The following is a 21,885-nucleotide window of genomic DNA, read 5'->3' as shown; positions in this document are numbered from 1 at the left end:
GCTATTGATTAAAAATCTAGGGATTAAGGTGGCTAGATTAAGAAAAACTGCTGTAGGGTTGAAAGGAAATGTAAACAGAAACTGCATCCTTACACCGTATTTTTACAATGTAGCAACAAAGTAAGAAGTAAAACCATGGCTAAAATGGATCTCCAATTAAATTCTTCACATCTTTCAAGTTCTGCTTTGATCTACTGGTCAGTTGCATGAAAAAAAATTATTATTATTATTATTATTACTATTATTATTATTATTATTATTTATTGGATTTGTATGCCGCCCCTCTCCGACTCGGGGCGGCTAACAACAGATCCAATAGGTTCAAATAAGATTAAATCCAAGCTGTGCACAGATTGTCTTAATGTGATTTTTTTAAAAGCTTCATCAGACGTTGGTTCAGGAACACATATGCTTACAATGGATGCTGCATGTATTGCGCCAAGACATCACGTAGGGAGATATTATGTGATATTACATGTCAGCTTTCTAAAAAAAAAAAGTGCTTATTTGTAGGATTATAAAAGTGGTAACTACTTACCATCTTCAAAAACTGCACCAGTTTGAAAAGACAGCTCGGAACTATGCTCTGCTTCACAAGGATATACTGCCCTGGCTTTTCTATTGACAATGTTGAAAAAGAAAAAATTGCACAATTATTTACAGGTCCTCAATTTTCATCATCATCATCATCATCATTAATTGGATTTGTATGCCGCCCCTCTCCGCAGACTCGGGGCGGCTAACAACAATGATAAAAAAACAACATGTAACAATCCAATTTAATAAAACAACTAAAAACCCTTATTATAAAAACCAAACATACACACAAACATACCATACATAACTTGTAATGGCCTAGGGGAAGGAATATCCTAACTCCCCCATGCCTGGCGACAAAGGTGGGTCTTGAGTAATTTGCGAAAGACAAGGAGGGTGGGGGCCGTTCTAATCTCTGGGGGGGAGTTGATTCCAGAGGGCCGGGGCCACCACAGAGAAGGCTCTTCCCCTGGGGCCCGCCAAACGACAATAAAAGGAAATAATATTGATTGTAGTCATACAAGAAAAGACCCATTGTCAGCGTGTATGTGTGTGTATTTTATCTACAAAAACAATAATTAGCAGTTAGTGCAGAAGATGCAAGGGCAGAGCAAAGAGAAACCTATGATTCAAGGACTTAATCTACCTTGGAATGGATTCCTTGCTCTGCTGAAATTGTCAGTGTATTTTCTCTCTGATAATCAATAATCCTGTTTATTTGAAACATGGAATTGCAGCTGTCTCAATGGATGGCAGTGTAACATTTTTTAATTCAGGATGGGATTAATGTTTTGAGAGGCTTCACTCATGCTACGCACATCTTTCAGCATTATTCATCCATTCTCTTTTATGGCTTTGCCCATAATTAGCTTTCCCTGAAGCAAATTACAAAATATGCAGGAGCCTGTTTACTAGAGGTCACTAAATTATTTCTACATTGTAGTTGGCACAGCTGTAATTGCCTAGCTTTTTGATACTATCTGTAGATAAAAATCAAATTTGTATTAAAGACTGATTAGGATATTTCACTGTAGCACTTGACACATTAAATAAAAATAGTATTTTGGCTGTTAAGCATGAAGAAACTGAAAACCATTATAATCATTTTCTCTTAATATTATTATTATTATTATTATTATTATTATTATTATTATTATTATTATTATTATTATTATTATTTGGATTTGTATGCCGCCCCTCTCCGTGAACTCAGGGTGGCTAACAACAGTGGTAAAAACAACATGTGACAATCCAATACTAAAAACAGCTAAAAACCCTTGTTATAAAACCAATCATACATACAAACATACCATTCATAAATTGTAAAGGCCTAGGGGGAAAGAATATCTCAGTTCCCCCATGCCTGACGGCAGAGGTGGGCTTTAAGGAGCTTACGAAAGGCAAGGAGGGTGGGGGCTATTCTAATCTCTTTATAATTATAAAATTATAATTGTCATATCTATCAAAATATAAAAAAAATCCTAGTGCTTGCAAAAGGAAAGTTTAAACATATACAGGTTTTTGTCATTAAATGTATGACGTCAATATAGGTAGCGCTCACTTAACAACCCCTGTTCCAAATTGCAACAGCGCTGAACTTCTATGGTAATTATGACTGGCTTTTAAGGTGCAGTCCTCGTGTGGTCATGTGATCACAATCTGGGTAATCAGCACCCACCTCTTCATTACATCATTGCAATATCCTGTGGTCAACGCAATCATGATTTGCAACACACCCGGCCAGTTTCCCACAAAGTCAATGGGGAAGCTGGCTGGAGATCAGAAGTCACAATCACTTAACGCAGTCCTTGCTTAATAATGGTAACTGAGGACTCCAGCAGGGTCATAGGATACCTGAATTTACAACCATATCATTTAGTACAGGAAATTCCAGTCCTAATTATCATCAAGTGAAAACTATTTATTTATTTATTTATTTATTTATTTATTTATTTATTTATTTATTTATTTATTTTGTTCAATACATAATACACATTGAAGAGAAAGATATGTAATAATATAAGTAAAGAAAAGAATAGAAGATAAGATATAAAAGTATTGGTGAACATATTTGAAAGGAAGAAAAGATAAATGAGATAAGGAGAGACAATTGGACAGGGGACGAAAGGCACACTGGTGCACTTATGCACGCCCCTTAAACTAAACTAAATTTAACTAAACTAAAGCTCACAAATTAAGGACTAATGAAGATGTTGCCTCGTGTTTGGCGGGGCCCAGGGGAAGAGCCTTCTCTGTGGTGGCCCCGGCCCTCTGGAACCAACTCCCCCCAGAGATTAGAATTGCCCCCATCCTCCTCGCCTTTCGTAAGCTCCTTAAAACCCACCTCTGCCGTCAGGCATGGGGGAACTGAGATACTCTTTCCCCCTAGGCTTCTACAATTTATGCATGATATGTTTGCTTGTAGGTATGATTGGTTTTAAAATAAGGGTTTTTTAGTTGTTGTAGTATTGGATTTACATGCTATTTTTATTATTGTTGTTAGCCGCCCAGAGTCTACGGAGAGGGGCGGCATACAAATCCAATAAATAAATAAATAAATGTTATATTATACTATTCAATTTTTATACCATTTTTCATTTCAGCAATTCTCTCAAAATCAAATATCTTTCACTCCAACTATGGAATTTAAAATGCAACATTTTAAAATCCTTAGCAACATTTGGTAAAATTTGTTCGATCTCATTGTCTTTCCTTGGTAGTAAAAAAAAGTTATGGGAGGCTTCCTTATTTTATCTATAGGAAAGAATATTGTTTTTGTAACAATATTCCATTATCTTAATTTCCCATTCTCAAATGACACTGGTATACAATTGAAGTATTATCATGTTCCTTTCTTAGTCCTGCGTGCTACAGGGCATGACTTCCATTTTTTTAAAATTAAGACATGATTGATCAGTGGACTAGCTGGGAAATTACAAGCGAATTATAGTTTTAAATATATTAAAGAAAGAAAGAAAAAAAATCTCATTCAATGTAACCAGAATTGAACTCTGTCTTTAAAGTCTATGTCTTTTCCCCATCCCTCTCCCAGTTTGAATATTCTGCTTTGAATTATGAATGGGAATTATGAATGGGAAGCAGTGGAAGTGATGTGTCGGTGTCTGGAGGCTGTTGGGGCCTGGATGGGTGTCAACAGACTCAAACTCAACCCGGATAAGACGGAGTGACTGTGGGTTTTGCCTCCCAAGGACAATTCCATCTGTCCTTCCATTACCCTGGGGGGGGAATTATTGACCCCCTCGGAGAGGGTCCGCAACTTGGGCATCCTCCTCGATCCACAGCTCACATTAGAGAACCATCTTTCAGCTGTGGCGAGGGGGGCGTTTGCCCAGGTTCGCCTGGTGCACCAGTTGCGGCCCTATTTGGACCGGGACTCACTGCTGATAGTCATGTCCTCATCACCTCGAGGTTCGACTACTGTAATGCTCTCTACATGGGGCTACCTTTGAAAAGTGTTCGGAAACTCCAGATCGTGCAGAATGCAGCTGCGAAAGCAGTCATGGGTATGCCCATGTTTCCCCAACACTCTGCAGTCTGCATTGGTTGCCGATCAATTTCCAGTCACAATTCAAAGTGTTGGTTATGACCTTTAAAGCCCTTCATGGCACTGGACCAGAATATTTCCGAGACCGCCTGCTGCCGCACGAATCCCAGCGACCGATTAGGTCCCACAGAGTGGGCCTTCTCCGGGTCCCGTCAACTAAACAATGTCGGTTGGCGGGCCCCAGGGGAAGAGCCTTCTCTGTGGTGGCCCCGGCCCTCTGGAACCAACTCCCCCCGGAGATTAGAACTGCCCCTACTCTCCTTGCCTTTCGTAAGCTCCTTAAGACCCACCTTTGTCGTCAGGCATGGGGGAACTGAGACATCTCCCCCGGGCATTTACAATTTATGAATGGTATGTCTGTATGTATGTTTGTTTAGAAAATGGGGTTTTTAAAATAGTAATTTAGATTTGTTGTAAATTGTTTTCACTTTGTTGTGAGCCGCCCCGAGTCTGCGGAGAGGGGCGGCATACAAATCTAAATAATAAATAAATAAAATAAAATATTCTGACTATAGACTGTTTAACTATCAAAGAACAATTTATGTCTATGTTAATCGTTAGAAGAGAAAAGAACAATCCCGTTTCTGTTATGTAATAAGAAATAAATGACAGTGAAAATAAATTAATAATCCAGGGTTACCTTCCAACTGGTCTGTCAGTTTCTGCAGCAGAGGACGGAAATAAAAATGACAAGTTTGTTGTGACTGGACTTTGGGCTGTAGTTGACTTCAGATTTATCCAGGAAACCATTGATGAATGAACATCACTGGATCTGAAATAATTTTATGCGCCTAATTAATGATTTCAATGCAACCTCTAGTTAGATCTGTAAAATCAATGTTGTTAACTTCAAAACATAATATGTGTTCTTAAACATATATCGAACTGGCTTTATGAAATATTAGACTGGCTTTATGAAATATTCAACCTCGTTAAGCAAGTGAGAAATTTATTTTATTTTTAATTTATTTCTGATTAAATTTCATAGTTAAGAATAAGCCAAAGAAAACCCTTTTTAAAAAAAGTCTTGTGATTTTTTGTGTGAAAAGAGTCTCCTTTCAAATATAAAAAAGTAAATTATCGTAAGTTTCTATATTTGGCTTATAAATTGGTAATTCATGAAAGATAAATATTACAGTAAGGTAAATGGTATGGTAGCTTTTGTGAAAAAATAGTAATTAAGGATAAAACTATTAAAGAAGAAAGATTATTTGCTGGTCCTTTTTCTTTGACAAGGAGAAATTATTATAAGGTATACAGTGATCCCTCAATTTTCGCGGGTTCAAAATTCGCGAAACAGCTATACCACGGTTTTTCAAAAAATATTAATTAAAAAATACTCCGCGGGTTTTATTCTATACCACGGTTTTTCCCACCCGATGACGTCATACGTCATCACCAAGAGTCACTTCTCTCTCTTTCTCTTTCTTTCCTGTCATTCTCTGCTTCAATCATTTTCTCATTTCTCTTTTTTTCTCCCCTTTTTTCTATCATTTCTCTCTCTCTCTCTATCTTCCACTCTCCCCCTCTTGCTCTCTCTCTCTTTCTCCCTCCCTCTCTCCCTCTGTGTGAGAACGCCTGCCCCGCCTCTCCTGCAGCCCCCTCGCTGATAGCTGGGATGAAAGCGCTCTCAGCAAAGGGACTGTGAGAGGGGCGGGGCGGGCATTCTCAAAGCGCTCAGAGCGGCTAGCGGCTGAATGAGGATGAGAAGCCGTAGCCACCAGCACTGCTGTAGGAGGACCCGTGTCCCAAGAAAGCCGGTGAGAGGGGCGGATCGGGCGGGCGGGGGTAGCGGCCAGGGGGCAGAGGCAGCCGATATTCAAAACAATCTTTGCCAGCCTCCGCACTTTCGTCGCTCCCCGCCCCCAACTTCAAGCCCGGCTCCTTGCGCAGCCTTGAAAAAGGGCGCGTCGGGGTAGTTTTTGGCTGTCCATAGCCAAAAATGGTGTTTTTACTTCCACACCGCTACTTTGTGGAAATTCGACTTTCGCAGGCGGTCTTGGAACGCAACCCCCGTGAAAATCGAGGGAACACTGTAATTCCATTTCTAAAAGGACCACTTGGAAATTTGACAAAATTAAATTAGGCATCTTAACTGAAATTCAGGAATTAAATACTGGAAAAGAAACTTTATTGTATATTATCTGACTTGTTGCCAAGGTAACCTTGCTAAATAGAATTCCTTTATCTCAAGAATCAGTGAGCAAGGAAAGCAGAAGACCAAGGCCAAGGAAAGAATTTCAACAAGTCTATTTTGTTCTATAGAACAGCATAACCTCTCTTTCTTTACAGGAAGCACACAATTCCATAATTCTATTAAAAGTGAATAAAGGAACAAAGATGTAAATGTTTCTTGCATGTAAAGTATTTTACAGTGAATGGGAGCATATGCTGTTAAATAAAAACATAAACAGGAAGATAATGACTTTTCTTTAACCAACATTACTTGGGTAATACAGTAATTGGATTTTATATGTTAAGGGTGATGGGTATTTATTTTGGTTAAAGAGGAAATTAAGACAGACAAGGTCCATTACATACAAAAATCAAAATATGCAAGTACCTATAGTATGATCAGTCTACACTAAATAGCATGTTGTTTATCCAGGTATAGTAATAGTACATGACAATATTTCATATCTATTTCTTAATCTATTTAAGCACAGAGATGAATGGATGGACTACAGACAGAAAGACAGATAAACAGACACATCTAGCACAAAAATAGTATACAACTAAATCTGTAGCCAATTCAGTTATGGACTTTCTTACCCATAAAACACGATAAAACATTAGAAGGCCAAAACATAATTAATAAAACAAGTTAAAGTTAATATAAAGTTGATGTATTTTATTATTGGGTATTCTTCCTAAGAAGTTTGAAAAAGTTAAGCATTTGAATTTTGTTATAAAATAAAGATTATTTATTTATTAAAAATTATTTAATAATTATTTATTTTACATAGTTATGCATTTATTTAGCATAGCAAACTACTGATACTGATTTTCCCAATCTTCATATCTTAAATTTCAACTTAATCAGGGAAAGGGCATATATCAAGAATAAAAAACTGCTCTTACAACTTTTTAAAAAATATTTTTTTAAATTCAGGGCCATTGAGTCAGTGCTATCCGAAGATGTTTCCATGGTTATGTGGCCATCATGACATCACAGAGCACTGTTACCTTTCCAAAAAAGTAGTAATAAAATAACTAGCTTCATCACAATAATTATTAAATAATAATTATTATTATAATTATATAATTATATAATAATATATTATATAATAATAGTGGTTGTTGTTTTTATGCTCCTCCTTTTAAGAACTACTAGCAAATTAATAACGTCTAGGCTAGAGTTGGTCTTCTCCGGGTCCTGTCGACTAAACAATGCCGTCTGGCGGGACCCAGGGGAAGAGCCTTCTCTGTGGCGGCTCCGACCCTCTGGAATCAGCTCCCCCCGGAGATTAGGACTGCCCCCACCCTCCTTGCCTTTCGTAAACTCCTCAAAACCCATCTCTGTCGTCAAGCTTGGGGGAACTGAGACACTTTCCCCTTGCCTATGTAGTTTCTGTGCACAACATGACTGTATGTATGCTTTTATTTACGTACTGGGGTTTCTCTTTTGGATTTTTTATATGTAGAATTGCTATTTTAGATTCTAATTATTAGATTTGTCATTATGTATTGTTTTTATCACTGTTGTGAGCCGCCCCGAGTCTACGGAGAGGGGCGGCATACAAATCTAATAAATAAAATAATAATAATAATAATAATAATAATAATAATAATAATAATAATAATAATAAAATAAATAAATGTGCTGATGGTAAAGAAGAAACTGGACTAGAGGTACTGAGGTTGAGCCTGATTTTGAAAGGATTGTACATATGGAAACAGTAGGCATTTTGGCTTTCCCCAAAATGCCCATGTTACACCAACACTCTGCAGTCTGCATTGGTTGCCGATCAGTTTCCGGTCACAATTCAAAGTGTTGGTCATTACCTATAAAGCCCTTCATGGCACCAGACCAGGGTATCTACGAGACCGCCTTATGCCGCACGAATCCCAGTGACCGGTTAGGTCCCACAGAGTGGGCCTTCTCCGGGTCCCGTCAACAAAAAATATGTCGCTTGGCAGGGCACAGGGGAAAAGCCTTCTCTGTGGCGGCCCCGACCCTCTGGAATCAACTCCCCCCAGAGATCAGAGTTGCCCCCACCCTCCTTGCCTTTCGTAAGCTCCTTAAAACCCACCTCTGTTGTCAGGCATGGGGGAATTGAGACATTCTTTCCCCCTAAGCCTTTATAATTTATGCATGGTATGTTTGCTATATGGATGTTTAGTTTTATAATAAGGGTATTTTAGTTGCTTTTAGTATTGGATTTGCATGATGTTTTTTATTGCTGTTGTTAGCCGCCCCGAGTCTACGGAGAGGGGTGGCATACAAATCCAATAAATAATAATAATAATATTAATAATAATAATAATAATGCTTGCAATCTGGAAATTTGACTTGATTTCAGTTGTCGTTGGACTCAAGGTGTCACTGGGCACCCTTGCAAAATTCTTTTTGAGCTCAATATTGGTAAAGCTTAGTCATGCGAACATCTTTTTTTGATTACTGTTATAGACCCCGCTTATATTTATAATCATTGAAACATATATGAAAGTTATAATTGGTTTAAAATGGGAAAATAAAGTTTTAATCAAACAATCCTAGGATGTCTGGTTTAAGATCTACACTAGCTATTATAATTCTAGAAGCTGGTATCTTTAAAATGCTATCAGGTTTAGCGCATGCCAAATTAAAGGACTTCCTCTTCTGTTACAAGCTTGAACCATGTTAAAATTAACTAGGACCCTGTTGAATGTTCCCCTCCTTCTGGACAAGGCCATCATTTCTCTATCATAATGAAGATAGACCTATTCTGTTTTCTCAAGATAGAGCATGAATCCTCTGCATATAAAAGATTCTGTAAACATGTGTCTCTTCTATCAAATGTAGACTTCTACACATTATACAGCTAATTTATTGTTTTTTTACAAATTGTTTTATTTATTTTTTATTTATTTATTTTGTCCAATACACAATGAAGGTAATAGAGGACACCTTCGAGGAAATAGATTAGAGAAAGAAGATATATGGGATAGGACAGGGGTCGGAAGGCACTCTAGTGCACTTATGCATGCTCCTTAAATTAAATTAAATTAGTTACTTGAAGTACAGTACAGTATATACTTCAAGTATTTATTTATTTATTATTTGGATTTGTATGCCGCCCCTCTCCGAAGACTCCGAAGTAACTAATTTTATTCAGATTATGGACTTGAAAGTGAATTATTTACAAAGGAGTGATGAAGAACCAAAAGAGTGCTTGAAAATGTGTGTGTGCGTGTGCGTGCATGTGCGTGTGTTTATAGAGATACACACTCAAACATACCCATAGATTTATGTGGGAGGAAAAGTTATTGTTGTATACAGGAGGATGTTGCCCTATTTTGCATGCGGGTCGCGGATTGGCAGCTGTCAAGCTGCCCCTCCCGGGCAAAAAGTTTAAAAGGGACAGAACTTTTTCTTTTAGCGCCTTTTTGCTATTCTGTTGGTTAAAAGTTACTTGTTGAGGTACGTTCCAGCAAAACTAATAAAAATGTTAAAGCTACAACGTTTCCTCCATTCCTTGGACTTAACAGTTACGGTTTAGCTTCTTCAACTAGAATACAGTTTTATTTTATTTATTTATTTTGTCCAATACACAATGAAGGTTATTGTGTTTATAATTTATATCCTATTTTTATTGAAAAACACTGTTAGCCACATTTTATACATATTTTATTATATATTTTGGGATGTCACTGCCACAGAGTTGAATGTTTATGTAACTCAATTATGTAACTCAATACTGATGAAAGTCAAGGTGTGTAGATATATGTATGTATATATGTATGCATGTATGTATGTATCATCAGCACTGAACTGAGTTACATAAACTTTCAACTTTGGGGCAATGTACTATATGCTAGCTCACTTATAGCCCCTTTGCATGCTTTATAGCAAGAGTCCTTTGCTTTATAGTACAGATCCTCTTTCCATTCAAGTGTATAAAACTTGAATTACGCCACACAGATCATTGATTTTTTAAATCTTTTTTCCTTCTTTTATCATTAATTGATAGTTTTTGTCATTAATCTAGTGCACTTATACTACCCAACTTTTAATCATATTTTGATCATGTTCTAATTTTTATCATGTTGAAAGGAAGACATCAACAATACTGTATGCTGAAATTTGAATTAAGTGTCCAAAATATTTAGAATACTGAATATTATATATGTTGAAGATGTACTGAATATTATTGAATAAAATGTTTACATGTTTTAATTAAGATCTCACAATACCGTGTTAAATACATGGATTTCACTTGAGTTATTTTGAATGCATGAACACCTGTCAACCAAAATCTGTATATGGTACGAGACAAAAAGTTATATAGGAAATTTGTCAACTATGAATGACACTGACTATAGAGAGGGCGGAAGAAGGAGAATGCTTTTTAGAAGGCCTAAAAGCACAATCAGATGAGATCTTTCTCATAATTGTAATGTAAAATTTTAATAAGCAACGAGCTTAGGCGGGCTTTCTTCTGGGTGTTCTGAATGGCAGTAGAAGGTTCACTCCTTTTAAAAGCTCTTTTCATGTAAATCTTAACCCAGAATAGACTCCTACCCTGGGTTGCACTATGAAAAAGTCTATGTGACTCCACAGTCTTCAATCTTCCACTGTGGCTGTCACTGTGATTCCACATTTTTTCTTTTCCAAATGATTGCACACAGAGGTGAATTTTTAGATTGAATAGTACTGGCTACAGAGGGGAAAAAAACATTGCTCTGCAGGCAATGCTCCCCCCCCACCCCTAAAAGCTTCCATGTTAATCACAAATACATTATGCTTCTCTGTACTTCCTAAAATATGAACACCCTGAGAAAATTTCCTAAATGCAAATTTTTATCAACATGTTAATGGGACAAAAATTCCTGTGAAAACATGTGGATTAATTAGGAATCATGTTGAAATATTGAAAGGAACATAAATCCTAGGGTTTATAGTGTTCCCTCGATTTTCGCGGGGGATGAGTTCCGAGACTGCCCGCGAAAGTCGAATTTCCGCGAAGTAGAGATGCGGAAGTAAATACACTATTTTTGGCTATGAAGAGTATCCCAAGCCTTCCCTTAACACTTTAAACCCCTAAATTACAATTTCCCATTCCCTTAGTAACCATTTAGATTATTACTTACCATGTTTATTTATTAAAGTTTATTAAAAAGAAATATTTATTAAAGGCAGACAAAAGTTTGGCAATGACCTATGATATCATCGGGCGGGGAAAACCGTGGTATAGCGGGGGAAAAACCGTAAAGTATTTTTAAATTAATATTTTTGAAAAACCATGGTATAGACGTTCTGCGAAGTTCGAACCCGCGAAAATTGAGGGAACACTGTACATGGATGTGTCCATAAAACTTTCTTGGAAAAAATATGGAAATGATTATTTTAACCTTTTCTTTGGGGAGGGGGGAATAGAACAAGAGAACTGTACATAATTCTGGATTTTATGGTGGTTTCTTCTACATGAATTTAACAGCAATAATCCCGCTTAGCCTTTCCAAAACTAGCAAGTTCATCTAGCTGCTATATCATGCTGTGACAATTATATAACACTTATAATACTTATGATATTAAATACACTGCTGATTGTCAGGGGGATTGTATTGAATAGACATATGGAACATTTACCTTCATCTGTAGTCTGCCAAAGAGAGGAAGAATTATGAAGTAAACATCTAACTTTAAAAGGCTTCTCTCTATGCAAGATAATATACTACACACCTCTAAAATAACGTAATATAATTTCAGCTACTGTTGACTATCTATATGGCTAAAATGTATGTAACAAGTTCCTTTTTAAAACCAAATTAAATGTTTTAAAAGACATTTATTTTGAAGGGACTCTTGCAATCCAAAAATTGCAAGATATTTGCAATATCATTTAAAATAATTAAACCTAAAGAAATAAGTTAAACTCTGTTGTATTGAACCTAAAAAGGAACTAATAAAATTGCTTTCCACATTTCTGGTAGTTACAAATACTTTAAGACAACAAGAAATCTGTATTTTAGAAGTTTTTTTGTACAGCAGATAGACTTTCAAACAAAAATAATATGTACTTACGGATTGCCACCATCAGTTATTAGATTATTTTTCTGCATGTCTTGAGGGCTGGTAGGAGCAGCAGTTGTGGGAGACTGAGAAGACAGGGAATCCATGCTACCTGAGCGTGTGTATTCTTTGGCAGGGCTAAGATTGTCACCTGAAAAATAAATATTTTCAATTCAATTCAATTCAATTTATTAGATTTGTATGCCGCCCCTCTCCAAAGACTCGGGGCGGCTCACAACGATAAAAAACAATATTACAATGGCACAAATCTAATATTAAAAATAACTAAAAACCCTATCATAATTAAAAAACCAAACAGCACATACATACCAAACATAAATAATAATGAGCCTGGGGAAGATGTCTCAAATCCCCCATGCGTGGCGGTATAGGTGGGTCTTAAGTAGTTTGCGAAAGGCAAAGAGGGTGGGGGCAGTTCTAATCTCCGGGGGGGGAGTTGATTCCAGAGGGCCGGGACCGCCACAGAGAAGGCTCTTCCCCTGGGGCCCGCTAGACGACATTGTTTAGTCGACGGGACCCGGAGAAGGCCAACTCTTTGGGACCTTATCGCTGGGATTCGTGCGGTAGCAGGCGGTTCCGGAGGTACTCTGGTCCAATGCCATGTAGGGCTTTAAAGGTCATGACCAACACTTTGAATTTGACCGGAAACTGCAATGCAGGCCACGGAGTGTTGAAGATTTTATTTTATGTTATTCATTTATTTGTCAAACAAGTATAGAATTATATTTTGTATTAACATAAATAGAAAGTAGTGATAGAAAGAATTAAAAAATACAGAAGGACAGGGACGGTAGGCACAATGGTACGAGTCTACGGAGAGGGGCGGCATACAAATCTAATAAATAATAATAAATAATAATAATAATTATGCACACCCCTTACAGACCTCTTAGAAAAGGGGAGAGGTCGACTGTAGATAATGTAAGGTTGAAGATTTTGGGGTTTGGGGAAGAAACTACAGAGTCAAGTAATGAATTCCAGGCGTTGACCATTCTATTGCTGAAATCGTATTTTCTGCAGTCTACTTTGGAGTGATTTACATTTAGTTTGTATCTATTACGTGCTCTTGTGTTATTGTTAAAGGTGAAGTAGTCACTAGCAGGAAGGACATTATGGTGTATGATTTTATGAACAACGGTTAAATCATTTTGGAGGCGACGTACTGTAGTTGTAAATTGTCTAAACGTAGTATTTGAAGTCTGGAGGAGTAAGGTAATTTGTTACGAGAGAAGGAGTGAAAAACTCTTCTTGTGAAGTATTTCTGGACTCCTTTGATTGTATTAATGTCTATTATGCAGTGTGGGTTCAATACAAGAGAGCTGTATTCTAAAATTATTAATGTATTTAATATTTGACTGTTTTCATTTTTAAAATGTAGCAGTTATTAGAATATAAGTCACCCTATATTTGTCTGAAATTAACTTTTGTGAAAATAGCAATAGCACTTTTACTTATGTACCGCTTCACTGTGTTTTACAGCCCTCTTTAAGTGGTTTACAGTCAGCATATCGCCTTCCAACAATGTGGGTCCTCATTTTACCAACTTCGTAAGGATGGAAAGCTGAGTGAATCTTGAGTCTGATGAGATTCGAACTGCCAAATTACAGTCAGCCAGCAATCAGCAGAAGTAGCCTGAAGTACTGCATTTTAACTACTGTGCCATCATGGCTTTTTAAGGATTTCAGTCATTTGAATTATATTAACTTGCAAGCCATTTAAGATAAATGCATACAGTCTGGCCTAGGTTTATGGCTACAATGGAGCCCCAAATTTATGTTGGTAAGCAAAAGGGACCGCCTTCTTCCGCACGAATCCCAGCAACCAGTTAGATCCCACAGAGTTGGCCTTCTCCGGGTCCCGTCGACTAAGCAATATCGTTTGGCGGGACCCAGGGGAAGAGCTTTCTTTGGCAGCCGCGGCCCTCTGGAATCAACTCCCCCCAGAGATTAGAATTGCCCCCACCCTTCTCGCCTTTTGTAAGCTCCTTAAAACCCACCTCTGCCGTCAGGCATGGGGGAACTGAGATATTCTTTCCCCCTAGGCTTCTACAATTTATGCATGGTATGTTTATATGTATGATTGGTTTTATAATAAGGGTTTTTAGCTGTTTTAGTATTGGATTGTCGCATGTTGTTTTTACCACTGTTGTCAGCCGCCCCGAGTCTACGGAGAGGGGCGGCATACAAATCCAATAAATAAAATAAATAAATAAAATAATAAAGCCATTTAAGATAAATGCATACAGTCAGTCCTAGGCTTATGGCTACAATTGAGCCTCAAATTTATGTTGGTAAGCAAAATAGTTGTTAAATGAGATTTATCCCATTTTATGACCTTTCCTGCCACAGTTGATAAGTGAATCACTGCAGCTGTTAAAGTAGTAATTTGGTTGTTAAGTGAATCTTCTCCACTGATTTTGATTGTCAGAAGTTGCAAAAAGGTGATCACATGACCTCGCGACACTGCAACCATAATAAATACCAGTTGATCACATGACTCATAGGTCTGTTGCAACGATTGGAAGTGCGAAAAATGGTCAACATCATTTTTTTCAGTGTTGTTATAATGGTTACTAAATGAATGGCTGTAAGTTGTGGACTTTTAAAGAATGGATGGAACTGCTGTACACTGGAAGTGAAAAAGAACCATGTACACACTTTTAATATATAACCTTTGTTCCGTAAAATTATTGCTAGCGGACAGTCAACCATTTATACACTCATTTTAATATCCAAAATAATCATCTTAACTTCAGGCTTAGCAACATGCTGTTACTTGATTATTTTCCTCTTGACAATTATCACTAGAATATAAAAATTGGCTGCATTAAATTAATTCAAGTTGAAACAATGTTTACATATTCCAATGTGTAATCAAAACATCAATTCTGTAACCAAATCTTTTCACAGATACCTTGAAAAAGACTTCTGGGAAAAAGGAAATCACAGCACTTCAAAATTTGATCTGAAGCTTATCTTTCTAATATTTTTATTTAGATAAATGTAATAACATAGAAACATAGAAGTCTGATGGCAGAAAAAGACCTCATGGTCCATCTAGTCTGCCCTTATACTATTTCCTGTATTTTATCTTACAATGGATATATGTTTAACTCAGGCATGTTTAAATTCAGTTACTGTGAATTTACCAACCACGTCTGCTGGAAGTTTGTTCCAAGGATCTACTACTCTTTCAGTAAAATAATATTTTCTCACGTTGCTTTTGATCTTTTCCCCAACTAACTTCAGATTGTGTCCCCTTGTTCTTATGTTCACTTTCCTATTAAAAACACTTCCCTCCTGAACCTTATTTAACCCTTTAACATATTTAAATGTTTCCATCATGTCCCCCCTTTTCCTTCTGTCCTCCAGACTATACAGATTGAGTTCATTAAGTCTTTCCTGATACGTTTTATGCTTAAGACCTTCCACCATTCTTGTAGCCCGTCTTTGGACCCGTTCAATTTTGTCAATATCTTTTTGTAGGTGAGGTCTCCAGAACTGAACACAGGATTCCAAATGTGGTCTCACCAGCGCTCTATAGAGTGGGATCACAATCTCCCTCTTCCTGCTTGTTATACCTCTAGCTATGCAGCCAAAGCATCCTACTTGCAAAACATAAATAACACTATGAGATATATAAACTGAACCCTGATAAAATGTACTAAGCCTCAGGAACTGGAAGCTTATCATCTTTTCTGAATGGGATGGCAGTGCCCCAGACAAACCCAAGGCACAGCTTCAGGATTCCCCTAGACCAGTGATGGTGAACCTATGGCACGGGTGGCACAGGTGGCACGCAGAGCCAAATCTGCTGACACGCGAGCCGTTGCCCTAGCTTAGCTCCAGCGCTCATGTGTGTGCTGGCCTGCTGATTTTTGGCTCACAAAGAGACTCTGGGAGGGCAGTTTTCGCTTCCAAAGAGCCTCCAGGAGGATGGGGGAGGGAGTTTTTACCCTCCCCTGGCTCCAGGGAAGCCTTTGGAGCTTGGGGAGGGCAAAACACAAGCTTACTGGGTCCACCAAAAGTTGGGAAAGCAGCCTGTTCCTGGCCTCCAGAAGCTTTTTCGCCGTCCCCAAGTATTGGATTATGAGTATGGGCACTCGCGCATGCACAATAGTGCCCGCCCACGCACTTTCAGCACCCGAGGAAAAAAAGGTTTGCCATCACTGCCCTAGACTCATAACTCCTGCTCAAAGAGGAGGTGGCATTTGTGCTAAGAGATCCTTTGCACAACTTTTTGTGATGTGGTAATTGAATCCTTTTCTGGAATGTGGTGCCCTGCTTCTGTCACTCATACCTTTGTAATAATTTCCCTCCTATCTTGGATGTCTTTAGGATGGCACATGTAACACCACTATTATACAAGTTGCACTTGTATATGCTGCTGGGTGCAATTCAAGGTGCTGGTTATTATCTTTAAAGCTTTTTATGACACTGGATATCTGCAGAACCATCTTTTCCTAAAGGATTGGCCTACCCCATGTATGTTGGCAGAAAGGGCCTTTTGTGGATCCCATCAGCCAAGGAATTTCAGTGGGAAGGATCCAAGAGAAGAGCCTTTTTAGCTATGGCTCCTTACAGGAGGTAAGATCTGCCTCTTCTCTTTTAACCTTCAGAAAAGGCCTTAAAACCTGGCTCTGCCAGCTGGCATGGGCTTCGGAGGGAGAAGCTGTTGGCTGGAGGTGGTTGATACACCACCAAAAAAGCCCCCCTTCTCCACACCAAACCCTGGTTTTCTTAGTTTGATTTACTTTTAATCCATTTTTATATTTATAATCGTTTAATGTTTATTTCATTTTGACGTAAGCCTCTTAAAGAGTTGTCTGAACTGTTAGATGGGTTGCAAATATTTTGATAAATAAATAAAATATAAAATTAACCATATCATATTTAGATTAATTGGGCTGTCTAGTACAACAGATCGGCAGTTCCAATCTCACCGGCTCGAGGTTGACTCAGCCTTCCATCCTTCTGAGGTGGGTAAAATGAGGACCCAGATTTTTGAGGGCAATATGCTGACTCAGTAAACCTCTTAGAGAGCAGAGTTGGGTTGCTACTGGTGCAGTAGCCAACTGTGCACCGGTAGCAACCGCCAGATTGTACAATTTGTGCATTACCGCTCCGGTGCCAGTACTTCGGGTGCCGCCATCTTTTTTCTTTAATTTTTGCACATGAGCAGAAGCAAAATCTCATAAAGGTACACACACCTGTGTGAGACCTTGACAATTTTTTGCTTCTGTGCATGTGCAGAAGCAAAAAACCCCACCAAAATCTCATGTGTGCGTGCATCACTTCATGAGATTTCGGCGCGTTTTTGCTTCCTGTGCATGTGCGGAAGCAAAATCACACTAGGGACATGCGCATGCGAGACTCCCCATGTTGGTTATGACCTATAAAGCCCTTCATGGCACCGGACCAGAATATCTTCGGGACCGCCTTCTGCCGCACGAATCCCAGCGACCGGTTAGGTCCCACAGAGTCGGCCTTCTTCGGGTCCCGTCGACTAAACAATGTTGTCTGGCGGGACCCAGGGGAAGAGCCTTCTCTGTGGTGGCTCCGACCCTCTGGAACCAGCTCCCCCCTGAGATTAGGATTGCCCCCACCCTCCTTGCCTTTCGTAAACTCCTTAAAACCCACCTCTGCCGTCAGGCATGGGGGAACTAAAACATCTCCCCCTTGCCCATGTTGTTTTGCTGTTTGATTGATTGTGTGCTTGTTTTTTATATATATTGGGATTGTTTTATGAATTTCTTAACTTAAAATTGTAATTGGATTGATGGGCATTGGATTTGTCACTATGTACTGTTTTTTGCTATTGTTGTGAGCCGCCCCGAGTTTGCGGAGAGGGGCGGCATATAAATCCAATAAATCTAATCTAATCTAATCTATATGCCCAATACCGGTAGCAGCAGGTAGGAGGAATCCGCCCCTGTTAGAAAGGGCTGTAAAAGCACTATGGAATGGTGTATCTAAGTCTAAGTGCTATTGCTATTACATAGTTTCTATACATTAGATACTCTACCTTGTTCAATTACATCAATAGCTATTTGCTGCCATACAACCTTGCATGACCTGATACCTTGTGATAAATTATATTGTATGATAATGATACTTTCCTAAAAGGCACAATAGAAAAAAAAAAGCCCCACTTCTTAGAATATACAATTAAAATGCAACTCTTTTGGTTCTATTCTACTTATTAATTTTTGTAATATAGATTAATGTTTATATCAAAAATTGTACTAATGTGCAGGATGTAAAAAAGGCGGATTGGAAGATGGAAACTTGAAAAACACCATGGAATAGGCTTCATCTATACTTTTGCATTTATTATTAAATGGTTATCCTGTTCAAGTAAACACTGAAAATAATAATCCTAGTAGTTACCTAGGACAAAAATTTTAAGCTTTATATATAGTCTTCTCTGGAAACAAATTCTACAGATATTAATTAATGCATGGATAGTGGGATTAGCAAAAAAAAAAATGCATGCATTAGACCAGTGATTTTCAACCTTTTTTGAGCTGCGGCACATTTTTTACATATACAAAATCATGGGGCACATTGAGCAGAGGGGAGTGGGGGGACTAAAAAAGTTTGGACAAAAAACCTCTCTCTCTCCCTTCCTTCCTTCCTCTCTCTCTCCATCCCTCTTTCTTTCTCCCTTCCTTCCTCTTTTTTGCTCTCTTTCTATCTCTCCCTCCTTCCCTGCCTCGCTTTCTCTTTCTCTCTTTCTTTCTTTCTCTCTCTCTCTTGCTTTCTCTCTCTCTCTCTCTCTCTTGCTTCCTTTCTCTCTTTCTCTTTCTCTCTTTCTTGCTTTCTCTCTCTCTCTTTCTCTCTCTTGCTTTCTTTTTCTCTCTCTTTTTATCTCTCTTGCTGAGCTTCGCGGCACACCTGACCATGTCTCGCGGCACACTAGTGTGCCACGGCACACTGGTTGAAAAACACTGCATTAGACTACTCTAATTTTCATCAAAATAGATAGCCTACAGGTTTAACTTGATACATTTGTGAAAGATTCTGCCAAAATTAAAATTAAAATTTAACAAATATTTCCATGTCAGCTACAATGAATTACAGATATATATTTTAACCTCACTAGTTTGTCTGATGTGGTCTCTTTGAATATAGCCAAATTTTGTTATATGATCTGCAAAATTAGGCAGATTTTGACTCTCCAGCCCAATCTACCATCAATTGTTAAATATTATGCTGTCTTTTAATTTTGTTTCATTTTATTTTTTAAAATACTTAAGCTGTTTGTAATGCTGGTCTGTGACCATAATACAATTACTCCTCTTCCTCCACTAGTTTACATTATTACATTAAAATGAAGATATTCTACAGTTAGCTACCCTGAAATGCCTGGATAAATTTTAAAGTCACATTGTGTTAGATTTTATTCTTCATTAAGTCACATTCTGATGCCAAGAGCAAGTCACATTTTAGAAAGTTTAAAGGAAGACAACAGGAATTAAATCATAAAGCAAGATGCAAATTAAGTGACAATGTCAATGCAAATTAACAAACTAACTAACTAGCTTCTATATGTACCTCTACCTAAGAATGCCTCTACTTACGAACTTTTCTAGATAAGAACCGGGTGTTCAAGATTTTTTTGCCTCTTCTCAAGAACCGGAAAAGGTGGGGAGAAGCCTTTGTGGGGTCTCTCTAGGGATCTCCTGGGAGGAAACAGGGCCAGAAAAGGCGGGGAGAAGCCTCTGTGGGGCCTCCCTAGGAATCTCCTGGGAGGAAACAGGGTCTCCACCCTCCCTGTGGTTTCCCCAATCACACACATTATTTGTTTTTACATAGATTCCTATGGGAAAAATTGCTTCTTCTGGTACCTGAATAAGCAGTTTATTAAACTTAAATGGGAAGAATTTAGAGTAAGTTTCAAACAAATTCACAACAGCATTCATGGTTTGTGCAATGTAAATATAATAATTATATACACATGCACTAATACTGCAGGTGAACTGAAACTGTAAAACTATTTCTGCAATAATAAAGCTTGGAAATCATTTTTATGTTTAGAATTATTTTTAAACGCAGTGTTCCTTGAGCCATAGGTAAATAAGTAACTGAATTAGGCCAATGACTTTTTTATTATTATTAATATATAAAAAAGTTCAATTGCAAAAAAAAGTGCACTATAATATAAAATATCAATCAGGGCATTTTTTTTGCAGGAGGATACCAGATGGCCTTCTCCCTCATTAAAGCAAAAATTCCTTTCAAGAAGTGTTAAAGAACTATTATCTACTTTACATATTATAGCGAATATCTCATTTAAGTGAGCATTTGTGCATATTGAATTTATACACATTTACTCTCTAACCATGAAGCTTAGAGCAGCATATAAGCATAAAAAATATTTCTGAGTGAATTAAATGGCAATAAAGCCATTAACATAGGGTGGCGCAGTGCCTCAGTAGTTAAAATAGTGGACTTTGAGACCCAAGCGCTGTGTGATGGATGAACTTCTAACTTCGCTCCAGCTCCTGTCAACCTAGAAGTTTGAACATAAGAACATAAGAAGAGCCATGCTGAATCAGGTAAAAGCCCATCGAGTCCAGCATTCTGTGTCACACATTGGCCCACCAATTGTACATGGGGATTTTGAGCAGAAAAGAAGGCAAACCCCTCCCTTTCCTTTGACCCCCAACAAATGGTACTCAAGGGAATCCTGCCTGCACTAACCAACATAGAGGCGGCACATGGACATCCGTTTCAACAACCATTGCGTTTGCATGAAAGCATTCAAACGCAAGTAGATAAATAGGTACCACTTTGGTGGGAAGATGACAAGGCTCCATGACATCATGCTGACCATGTGACTGTGGAAATGACTTCAGACAGTACTGGCTCAATGGCCTTGAAATAGAGATAGGCACCCCTATAGTCAGCAACGCTAGTAGAGTAAAATCTGTGGGATCTTTATTAATATAGTCATTCATTTATTGGATTTATATGCCGCCCCTCTCCGAAAACTCATCTAATTCTTTTCTTCTAGAATATTTATTATTATTATTATTATTATTATTATTATTATTATTATTATTATTAATTAGATTTGTATGCCGCCCCTCTCCGCAGACTCGGGGCAGCATACAAATGAACAGACAACAAAAGATTTAAACATTGTGCTGGGGGGGGGCAGATTTAAAAATATAAAATGAACTAACTCAAGTACATGTAGTCTTTAAGTTACTACAGATTTTTGAGTGACAGTTCAAATGACCCCCTCCTCCAAAATAGATATGACCCAGTCCTGAAGTTATGTCTATTGCAGCATGCACTCTGCAAATCCCCCACTCCATCCTTCCCCGATGGACCCCCAAAGGCACTGGGCCTACGTTATGTTCCATAAAGATGCAGTATTAACTTACACATTAAATAGTAAAATAATGTTCTTAAAGCTCATTATAAAAAGTTTCATATTTAAAGAATTAATGTTTTTACTATTATTTACTAGACTTTATGTATCACTTCCTACAACTGCAGTATTGCAATTTTTCCTACACATACCCAAAGTAGATTCC

General features: G+C 38.0%; 1 protein-coding gene across 1 annotated transcript in view; it reads right to left on the bottom strand.

Moving 5' to 3' along the window:
- The window catches only part of ARHGAP10 (Rho GTPase activating protein 10), a 144,242-nt gene that overhangs the window by 26,199 nt on the left and 96,158 nt on the right, over nucleotides 1-21,885 (bottom strand). Inside the window, exons 20-22 of the mRNA XM_070757792.1 lie at nucleotides 12,330-12,468; nucleotides 4,743-4,874; nucleotides 539-618 (exon numbers count right to left, since the gene is read on the bottom strand). Of these exons, the coding sequence (XP_070613893.1) occupies nucleotides 539-618; nucleotides 4,743-4,874; nucleotides 12,330-12,468 (351 nt within the window). The remainder of the gene's footprint in view (nucleotides 1-538; nucleotides 619-4,742; nucleotides 4,875-12,329; nucleotides 12,469-21,885) is intronic.

The sequence above is a fragment of the Erythrolamprus reginae genome, chromosome 7 (assembly GCF_031021105.1).
Source record: "Erythrolamprus reginae isolate rEryReg1 chromosome 7, rEryReg1.hap1, whole genome shotgun sequence".
NCBI classification, from domain to species: domain Eukaryota; kingdom Metazoa; phylum Chordata; class Lepidosauria; order Squamata; family Dipsadidae; genus Erythrolamprus; species Erythrolamprus reginae.
This window is presented reverse-complemented; position numbering and strand designations above follow the sequence as displayed.